The sequence below is a fragment of the Babylonia areolata genome, chromosome 16 (genome assembly GCF_041734735.1).
Source record: "Babylonia areolata isolate BAREFJ2019XMU chromosome 16, ASM4173473v1, whole genome shotgun sequence".
Taxonomy (NCBI): Eukaryota; Metazoa; Mollusca; class Gastropoda; order Neogastropoda; family Buccinidae; genus Babylonia; species Babylonia areolata.
Window position 1 is genome coordinate 9,365,689 of NC_134891.1, and position 11,740 is coordinate 9,377,428.

General features: G+C 40.4%; 1 protein-coding gene across 1 annotated transcript in view; it reads right to left on the reverse strand.

Annotated features, from left to right (window-relative positions):
* LOC143291126 (kynureninase-like) overlaps positions 1 to 11,740 on the reverse strand; it is a 39,335-nt gene that overhangs the window by 12,132 nt on the left and 15,463 nt on the right. The window contains 5 exon segments of the mRNA XM_076600759.1: positions 690 to 788; positions 1,812 to 1,958; positions 3,778 to 3,852; positions 6,862 to 6,933; positions 11,581 to 11,642. Coding sequence (XP_076456874.1) covers positions 690 to 788; positions 1,812 to 1,958; positions 3,778 to 3,852; positions 6,862 to 6,933; positions 11,581 to 11,642 — 455 coding nt within the window.

An 11,740-nucleotide genomic window follows, 5' to 3' on the forward strand; every position in this document is an offset into this window, starting at 1 on the left:
TACCGTGACCAACTAGTGCAGACTCCGGCAAGGGTCTGATTCCTGTCCTGTGCAAACTACTACCCACCTATGCGGAGAAAACGAAAGTAGCTATGGCCGATAACCTCCCGGAAGTAGGTTACCTCCATTCTTTTGATTTACAAACCTGGGAATCATTTCTAATAGATGTCTACTGACTTCATTTATATTAAAAAAAAGAAAAAAAAAGAAAAGGGGGCAGTGGGAGGGCATGTCTTTTTTTTTTTTTTGACATTAAATATATTTCTTACAACTTGCATGAACCCCGTTAGCCTTTCTCATCACCTTGCCATACAGGTGAACAAAAGGTGTAGTGTTATTATTGTCGTTAGTAGGGGGCTTAGTAGGTGGTGTCCTAAGTACGTTGAATCAGAACAGGCACCACTGAACACCACCGGAGTGACTCAGCAGCAGTGCAGGGTTTCCTCTGGTGTTTGGCCTCCTGGGCAACCTAACATCAATGGTTCTCTGCGGACTGCCGATGCTGGAACTGTGACGGACGAACCCAGGTGTGGCCGTGTATGGGGGAATCTAAATTAGCAGTGTGGGAGTAATGCCACTGAAATGGTGCAGATGATGGGGCAGCAAAAAAAAAAAAAAGGTTTGGTGTTTGAAAAAAAAAAAAAAGCTAAAGAAACAAGGTGCTCCGACTGATGTCTTGGACAACGTACCTTATAGCTGCACCAACAGGCAAAGTCCACGTTCCAGTCGTGCAGAAACAACTCCACGTTGCCCGCCGCATGAGCCATGTCCCACCCCACATAGCAGCCCTGCAAAATAATAATGATAATAATGATAATAATAATAATATAATAACAACAATAACAAGAACAACAAGAACAACAACAATAATAATAATAATAATAACGACAAAGATAATGATGATGTTGATGATAATAATAATAATAACGATAATAATAATAATAATAGGAACAACGATAATAATAACAATAATGATAACAATGATGATGATGACAACAATAATAATGATGATGATGATGATAATAATGATAATAATAACAACAACAACAACAACAATGATAATAATAATAATGGCGATAATGATCATCACCATATAATAATGATAATAACAACAATAATAATAATGATGATAATAATACTGATAACAATAATCATCAACATAATCAACACAATCATCATCATAACAAAAAAAGTTTCACTTTCACTTTCAGTTTTCAATTTTTCTGAGAGAGAGAGAGAGAGAGAGAGAGAGAGAGAGAGAGAGAGAGAGAGAGAGAGAGAGAGAGGAGTCACTGCATTCAATGCGTGGCAAGAACAAGATTCATGAACAGTTATTTAAAAAAAACAAAAACACATTCAAGACACAAACTCGCAACAACAACTACAACAACAAAAATCTTGAAAACAGTGTAACATTACTCACAACACACACCTCTCCCAACCCATCCTCCTCACACACACACACACACACACACACACACACACACAAGCCAGCAAGCAAGCATGCGCTTGTGAACACGCACACATGCATCCATGTGGGCCAAAAAATAGATGACTTAATTTTCTATCTGTTTTCAAAACTTCACTGGAAAAGAAAAAGAAAAAAAATAAAAGAAAAAGAATACACACATATCCAGCCTCTTCCTCCCCCACCACACACACACACATGGCACACACACACACACACACACACACAAACACACATAACGTACACACACAAACACACACACACACACGTACACACACACATAACGTACACACACACACACACACACACACACACACACAAAGCCTCCTGACAATCCTCACACCTTCTTTTGTGCCGTGGCGGTGATGGTGGCGATGTCGAAGAACTGACCCGTGTAGTACTGAATACCCGGGAAACACACCACCGCAATGCTCTCCCCTTCCTCCTCGATCTTCCGCAGAATGTCTCCCGTGCGTAGTGTGTTCTCTCCCTTGGTGTTGAGGTGAAGAAAAGCCAACATTCATGAAACTAGACATGATGCAGTTTAGCTTTTAGACGCAGCCAAAATGAGTGATAAACAATGATGATGATGATTATCATGATGATTGTAGTTTAGGTTTTAGACACAGCCAAAATGAGTGATAAACAATGATGATGGTGATTATCATGATGATTGTAGTTTAGGTTTTAGACGCAGCCAAAATGAGTGATTAACAATGATGATGATGATTATCATGATGATTGTAGTTTAGCTTTTAGACACAGTCAAAATGAGTGATAAACAATGATGATGATGATTATCATGATGATTGTAGTTTAGGTTTTAGACGCAGCCAAAATGAGTGATTAACAATGATGGTGATTATCATGATGATTGTAGTTTAGATTTTAGATGCAGCCAAAATGAGCAATAAACAATGATGATGGTGATTATCATGATGATTGTAGTTTAGGTTCTAGACGCAGCCAAAATGAGTGATTAACAATGATGGTGATTATCATGATGATTGTTGTATAGGTTTTAGATGCAGCCAAAATTAATGATAAACAATGATGATGGTGATTATCATGATGATTGCAGTTTAGGTTTTAGACGCAGCCAAAATCAGTGATTAACAATGATGATGGTGATTATCATGATGATAGCAATCTCATACAGATGCTTCTTTCAGTTCTCTTTTCCATGTAAACGTATATGAACACAAATATTAACACACACACACACACACACACACACACACACGGACACATATGCATATGTATGCACGTATATTCACATGCACAAATGCACCTCCCCATGCTTGCACGCATACACACACACACACACATACGGATGTACAGATAAACACATGCACCTACATGCGCATTCACATGGACACATGAACACAGACAAATTCACACACACACACACACACACACACTCACACACACCAAACACACACACACACACACACAAACACATCACTCACACTCACATATACACACCAAACACACACACACACGTACACACACACATAACGTACACAGACACACACACATCACTCACACACACACACAGTATGATCATCAAACAAATGTGATCACTAGAAAAATACAAAACAATATCCTAAAAAACAAGTGATTTATTCAACTGCGATGACTCAAAAAAAACAACAAAAAAACAACAACCAAACTCACCAACTATGTATTTCATTGCAAGCGTATTAGATGACCGTTTATTTCTTTGTTCCTTTTGTTCTTTGTTGTGTCTATTAATCCTTCAGGATTTTATGACAATAAATGAAGTCAGTCGAGTCACACACACACACACACACACACACACACACACACACATAAACACACAGATGCGGACCAAGTATTGTTCTAATGTCAAGCGCATATGCTTTAGTAACCTGACAATTGAGCATATAATTTTTCACTGTAGCTTGATGAAGCCTTTTGTACACGAAAGTGGGTCTTCACAAGTGACTGAGAACGTTGATGTTTTTGACTTTTTGCATTCATTATCAGTTGTTTCGCTTGTCAGTTTAACGACTTCTCTTTTACGAAGTCCTTTAAGTAATTTCCTGTAACTGTATTTAGATTTTTTTTGTTTTGTTTTGGGTTTTTTCTTCCAAATTTCACCCACATTTTTACCCTCATTTGCCCAGTTTCCCCCAACCCTCCATTCATCCACATCTCCCACCCCTTCTAACCGATAATACTCAGATGTATTCATAAATACTTTAACAAAATGTCTTCAATCACCGATATGTGTGACGGGACATTAAACAAAATTCCTCCTCCACACACAGATGGAAGCAACATACCTCCCTGGGTTCCATGCAGAGTAGACTGGTGGCAGGATCGTATCCATGCAAACGAATCTGGCTCTCAAATGCATACTGCACAGCACACACACACACACACACGCACCCCATCACCTTTCTTTTCTTTTTTCTTTTTTTTTTTTTTTTTTTACTGCACATTACACATACAACCATCATTACCTTTAAAATAACAATAAATGTCTGTCTTTCTCGTTTACCAGCCCCAACGTTACTGCCATCTAATAATAATAATAATAATAATGGCATTTATATAGCGCTGAATCTTGTGCAGAGACAAATCAAAGCGCTTTCGCACCAGTCATTCACACGCATGCATGACTCTAAAACTGGAGAGACTGAATACAAGGAAGAGGCAGGGGAGGGAGACTGCTTCTTTCTGCAACCAGTGAATCTCTTTGTAGTATTTTCTTTCTGCAACCAGTGAATCTCTGTAGTATTTTCTTTCTGCAACCAGTGAATCTCTGTAGTATTTTCTTTCTGCAACCAGTGAATCTCTTTATAGTATTTTCTTTCTGCAACCAGTGAATCTCTTTGTAGTATTTTCTTTCTGCAACCAGTGAATCTCTTTGTAGTATTTTCTTTCTGCAACCAGTGAATCTCTGTAGTATTTTCTTTCTGCAACCAGTGAATCTCTGTAGTATTTTCTTTCTGCAACCAGTGAATCTCTTTGTAGTATTTTCTTTCTGCAACCAGTGAATCTCTTTGAGTATTTTCTTTGTGCAACCAGTGAATCTCTTTGTAGTATTTTCATTCTGCAACCAGTGAATCTCTGTAGTATTTCTTTCTGCAACCAGTGAATCTCTTTGTAGTATTTTCTTTCTGCAACCAGTGAATCTCTGTAGTATTTTCTTTCTGCAACCAGTGAATCTCTTTATAGTATTTTCTTTCTGCAACCAGTGAATCTCTTTGTAGTATTTTCTTTCTGCAACCAGTGAATCTCTTTGTAGTATTTTCTTTCTGCAACCAGTCAATCTCTTTGTAGTATTTTCTTTGTGTAACCAGTGAATCTCTGTAGCATTTTCTTTCTGCAGCCAGTGATTCTCTGTAGTAGTTTCTTTCTGCAACCAGTGAATCTCTTTGTAGTATTTTCTTTCTGCAACCAGTGAATCTCTTTGTAGTATTTTCTTTCTGCAACCAGTGAATCTCTTTGTAGTATTTTCTTTCTGCAACCAGTGATTCTCTGTAGTATTTTCTTTCTGCAACCAGTGAATCTCTTTGTAGTATTTTCTTTCTGCAACCAGTGAATCTCTGTAGTAGTTTCTTTCTGCAACCAGTGAATCTCTTTGTAGTATTTTCTTTCTGCAGCCAGTGAATCTCTGTAGTATTTTCTTTCTGCTACAAGTGAATCTCTGTAGTAGTTTCTTTCTGCAGCCAGTGAATCTCTTTGTAGTATTTTCTTTCTGCAACATCTACTGTGCCTCTCCCCCCCCTCATCCCACTCACCGTTCCACCCCCACCCCTCCCACCCCCATCCCACCCCTGAACACCCCCATTAACCAGCCAGGAGGTGTTGGCATTTGAATGTTTCATCCTGAAGGCTGGTTGCTCTAATCACAGGGCTACTGTGCCGCATCATTCAATAATCATTTTCACCTTTATGCACCACAGGCTGTTTCTGTTGTTGCTTGTTGTTTTGCATGCAAGCAGTCTTTACATTTAGTGGAACAGTCTTAATGATACTAGAATCACAAAAGTAAAAAAAACACACACACAAAAAAACCCCAACAACTCCAATATAGAATATAGGCATCCTTCAGTCTCGGAAGACTATGGAGTTGCGCTCTAGGTGTTTATTCTGGTACAGCGCCGGGTGTGGCTGGCCAGTCCGACGCGGGAATGACAGTCCCTGTGGCGGAGGGCACAGATGAAGTCTGACGCTGGTCTGTCTGCCTGGGCTGCAGCCTTTCTTCTCATTCTCTTTTACTCATGCTGCTGAGCGAGTGTCTCTTCGAACTTGGAAAGACCTTTCTGCACAGTCTGTCTCCAGGCTGACCGTTCAAGGGCTGTTGCTTGCCAGTTGTTCTGGTCGATGTTCAAGGCTTTTAGGTCCCTCTTGCACACGTCTTTGAATCGCAGCTGTGGTCTGCCTGTGGGATGTTTTCCCTGCACAAGTTCTCCATAGAGGAGGTCTTTAGGGATCCATCCATCGTCCATGCGCACGACATGGCCGAGCCAGCACATACGTCTCTGTTTCAGCAGCGTGTACATGCTGGTGCATCCAGCTCTTTCCAGGACAGTGTTGTTTTGGGACCTTGTCCTGCCAAGTGATGTTCAGAATGCGTCAGAGGCTACGCATGTGAAAAGCATTGAGCTTTCGCTCTTGTCGGGCACGCAAAGTCCAGGACTCGCTGCCATACAGGAGGGTGCTCACGACGCAGGCTCTGTAGATCTGGATCTTTGTGTGCTCAGTCAGTTTGCTGTTGTTCCATGCTTGCTTTGTGAGTCTGGTCATGGTGGTAGCTGCCTTGCTGATGCGCCTGTTGAGCTCTGCATCAAGTGAGAGGGTGTCTGAGATAGTTGAGCCCAGATAGACGAAGTCGTGGACGACATCCAGTTCATGGTCATTGATGCTGATGGCTGGGGGAGAGTCAACATCTTGTCCCATGACCTGTGTTTTCTTCAAGCTAATGGTAAGCCCGAAGTCTTGGCAGGCATCGCTGAAGCGAGTCATGAGCTGCTGTAGGTCCTCGGCTGAGTGGGCGGTCACTGCTGCGTCGTCTGCAAAGAGGAAGTCACGCAGGCACCTCAGCTGGACTTTAGTCTTGGCTCTTGGTCTGGAGAGGTAGAAGAGCTTTCCGTCTGTCCTGGTTCGGAGGTAGATACCTTCAGCTGCAGGACCAAATGCGTGTTTCAGCATCACAGCAAAGAAGATTCCAAACAGGGAAAAAACCCAACAGGTGAACATTTTGCCATATAGGCAGCCATACCCCATTTTCAGAGGTGAGGAGTGGTTCAGAGGCACCAGTCTGTCACTACCAGCAAGAGCACCTCTCTATATAATTCTTCTTTGAATCGTTTGTTGCTGCTTTTATCTGCTTATTCGTCTTCTTTTCTTTTACTTACATGGTCAGATGGGAAAGCCTTCGATTCACACAGGATTTTGTGCCGCTGTGGAGTGGGTCGGTAGAATGATATCTGGAGGACACAGAATGAACAGAATATCACACAGAGCAAACAAGAATAAAAAGACACACACACACACACACACACACACATATATCATATTTATATATCTATTTATGCATATACATACATCTCTCTCTCTCTATATATATATATATATATATATACACACACACATACATTCATATATCTATCTATCTATCTATATCTATATATGCACAAGACATATCACCCTTAAATTACTTGTTATACAAAAACAAAGACCTTGAGGAAAATCATTGATTTTTTGGGGGGGTTGTTGTAATTGTTGTTGCTGTTTCTGATGATTTTAATCTGTGTTGGTTTTCATTTTCAGCTGACAAATATGCATGATGGAAAACTGAACAGTATCAGTATTGTTTCTATCTTAAACACACAGATATATATATATGCATATATAGATTAGAATATATTTATATTTCCCACAGTATATTTGTATTTCTATTTCTTTTTATCACAACAGATTTCTCTGTGTGAAATTTGGGCTGCTCTCCACAGGGAGAGCGTGTCACTGCACTACAGTGCCACCCATTTTTTTTCTGCGTGCAGTTTTATTTGTTTTTCCTATGGAAGTGGATTTTTCTACAGAATTTTGCCAGGAACAACCCTTTTGTTGCCGTGGGTTCTTTTATGTGCGCTAAGTGCATGCTGTACACATGACCTCGGTTTATCGTCTCATTCGAATGACTAGCGTCCAGACCACCACTCAAGGCCTAGTGGAGGGGGAGAAAATATCGGCGGATGGGCCATGATTCGAACCAGCGCACTCAGATTCTCTCGCTTCCGACGCGGACGCGTTACCTCTAGGCCATCACTCCACATATTCAGACTAGTGTCATACTACCTGGCAACAATAATGCTGCTCCTGGCAAATGAATGCAACAATGTAACTTCCATGCTGGGCAGAAGTAGTTACTGTTTGAACTAATAAGAGAAAAAAAAAAAAAAAAAAAAAAAAAAAAACCAGTAAGAAGACTGGAAACATTTCTAGCTTCATTATATAAAATGTTCTTGTGCCTGTCACTATCACCAGAAGCGCATTGTCGTATATTGTAAGTTTCCTATTTAAATTTCTAAGCCAGGTTTTTGGTCATTGAAGACAAAAGTATTTCCAGAGAAGATTAATTTGTTTATCATGGACACACAAATACAAATAACAAATGCATACACACGCACACACAAAACACACACACACACACACTCTCTCTCACACACACACATACACCCACACACACACAGACACCCACACACACATACAAGCACACACACACACACACACACACACAGACACCCCCCCCCCCTCATACACACACACAGACACCCCCCCACACACACACAGACACACACCCCCCCCCCCACCCCCCACCCCCCGCCCCCCCACACACACAGAGAACTGAAAAACAGGGTTATTCCATGGACTCACACACGTGTGAGCTAAAAACCCAAACAATACAGAAATAAAAGGCCGAGAGGCAGCTGTGAGTGAAAAGGACAAGAGAGGCGAAGAGAGAGAAAGACAGAGAGAGAAAGAGAGAGAGTGAGAGAGAGAGACAAAGAGAGAGAGAGTGAGAGAGAGACAAAGAGAGAAAGACAGACAAAACAGAGAGACAGAGAGAATGAATGAATGAATGAATGAATGGTTTATTCATTTATAGGCCACTGCCCCTTATGAAAGGGTGTCACAAATTCTTCATAGGCATTGCATCGTGCATTGAAAAATGACATTCGTTCAGATAACATAAATGTATCATGCCTTATTTCTAATTAATATGCCCTCACCTTAGTAATGCATAATACACATCATGAAACATATTGTATTCAATTGACATTTATACACCTAAATGATATACGATATACGCTAAATAATAACTCTTACATGCGTAGCTAATAACGATCAATTACGTTATGCACATCGTCCGTATGCAGTCGTTACTGGATACACTAAGACATAAGAACAGATCGGAGCTTAAACGATTTATACAGATAGATTGATAGGTTTCTAATAGTTTGTTCATGCCCTGAAGCCATAAGCAACGACAATCTAAACTGATTTGGGAACTTAAAATATTTCAATGGTATGTACTGTACCCTTAAATTATACAAGACAGGGCAGGACAGAACAAAATGCACCTCATTTTCTTTCTCCATCTGGCAAAGTGGACATAATAAGTCAGCCTCATTGTGCATTCTATAACGATAACTATGTTCAGCAATATCGGAAATGCCCAGTCTGAATCTGGTCATTGTATACCTTAAATATCTATCTAGATTCATTAGTAAATATGTTTTGATATCAGGTATAGTACAAAAAGTTCTGTAAACATTAAATCTTTCACTATTTTTTACATGAAAGTCCCATTCTTGCCACCTACACAGAATTAATCTTTCCTTGAAAACCCAAAGAAACTCGTCAATCCCTTCCACACCTTGGTTAAGCCACACATAACCAAAAACCAAACATGCACAACTTAGAATGTATGTTAGTAGCCCAGTTTGTTTTACCACGTGCATCAAGATCAAATAACATTTTGTAGGCTTTGTGAGGTAATCTGGACTTATGCATTCTTACTAATTTTAGCCCAGTATTTAATGCACTTCATAATTGAATTTATATAAATAGGATACCTGTTTGTTTCTCCATATACAAAATCATTATGTGCTCGTGTTTCTATACCCAAATATCTTTTTAATGCAAATAAATGAACCTTTTCACAATTAAATGCTGCTCTGTCAAGTCCCCATATCTCAGCACCATACTGTACTATTGGTTGAGACAGAGACAGAAAGAGAGAGAGAGAGAGAGATAGAGACAGAAAGAGAGAGAGAGAGAGAGAGAGAGAGAGAGAGAGAGAGAAAGAGAGATAGAGACAGAAAGAGAGAGAGAGAAAGAGAGAGACAGAAAGAGAGAGAGAGAGAGACAGAAAGAGAGAGAGAGAGAAAGAGAGAGAGAGAGACAGAAAGAGAGAGAGAGAGAAAGAGAGAGATAGAGACAGAAAGAGAGAGAGAGAGAGACAGAAAGAGAGAGAAAGAGAGAGACAGAGACAGAAAGAGAGAGACAGAAAAAGAGAGAGAGAGAAACAGAGACAGAGATAGAGACAGAAAGAGAGAGAGAGACAAAAGACAGGCAGAAAGACAGAGAGACAGAAAAAAACAGAGAGAGAAAGACATACAAAACAGAAAGACAGAAAGAGCGAGAGACAGACAAAACAGAGAGACAGAAAGAGATAGAGACAGAAAGAGAGACAGACAGACAGACAGAGAGAGAGAGGGACAAAGAAAGACAGACAAAAGACAGACAGAAAGACAGAGAGAGAGAGAAAGACAGACAAAACAGAAAGACAGAAAAGAGAGAGAGAGACAGAATGAGAGAACAAATGAAAGGAGTGAAAGGAAAAAGAAAGGCGGAGAGAGAAACGACAGACAGAGAGAGAGACAGAGACAGAGACAGAAAAAAAAAAATAGAGAAACTCTGAATGGTTTTTAACGAATAGGTCTCAGACTCTTCTTCTTCTTCTGCGTTCACTCGTATGCACACGAGTGGGCTTTTATGTGTATGACCGTTTTTACCCCGCCATGTAGGCAGCCATACTCCGTTTTCGGGGGTGTGCATGCTGGGTATGTTCTTGTTTCCATAACCCACCAAACGCTGACATGGATTACAGGATCTTTAACGTGCAGTATTTGATCTTCTGCTTGCATATACACACGAAGGGGGTTCAGGCACTAGCAGATCTGCACATAAGTTGACCTGGGAGATCGTAAAAAATCTCCACCCTTTACCCACCAGGCGCCATCACCGTGATTCGAACCCGGGACCCTCAGATTGACAGTCCAACGCTTTAACCACTCGGCTATTGCGCCCGTCGGTCTAAGGCCCAGGTCACTGGATGGTGTTTGCAGGATTCACAGTCACTACGGAAGGAGAGTTAACTGCATGGTGAAGCAAGCAATGATGACATGTTACGTATAAAAAAACCCTTATGCACATGCACTAAGAGAGAGAGACAGACAGAGACAGAGAGACAGAGACAGAAGAAAAAAAAAAGAGAAACTCTGAATGGTTTTTAACGAATAGGTCTCAGGCCCATGTCAGTGGATGTTGTTTGCAGGATTCACAGTCACTACGGAAGGAGAGTTAACTGCATGGTGAAGCAAGCAATGATGACATGTTACGTATAAAAAAAAACCTTATGCACATACACTAAGAGACAGACAGACAGACAGACAGAGACAGAGACAGAAGAAAAAAAAAGAAGAGAAACTCTGAATGGTTTTTAACGAATAGGTCTCAGGCCCATGTCAGTGGATGTTGTTTGCAGGATTCACAGTCACTACGGAAGGAGAGTTAACTGCATGGTGAAGCAAGCAATGATGACATGTTACGTATAAAAAAAACCTTATGCACATGCACTAAGAGAGAGAGAGAGACAGACAGACAGACAGAGACAGAGACAGAGAGACAGAGACAGAAGAAAAAAAAAGAAGAGAAACTCTGAATGGTTTTTAACGAATAGGTCTCAGGCCCATGTCAGTGGATGTGTTAACAGTCAATCCGTTCATACATACACACACACACACCCACACACACAGTGAACAGGTAAATACGTTGCCATTACATACAAGCTGTAAATGTAGGTTAACAGTCAATCCGTTCATCACGGCCACCTCGCCTTCCTTGGCACCTGTAAAAAAAATTTAAAAAAAAAATTTTTAATGTGTGTTTATATATCTATATTCATGCACATACATACATATATATATGCAAGCATGTGCTTTTTCT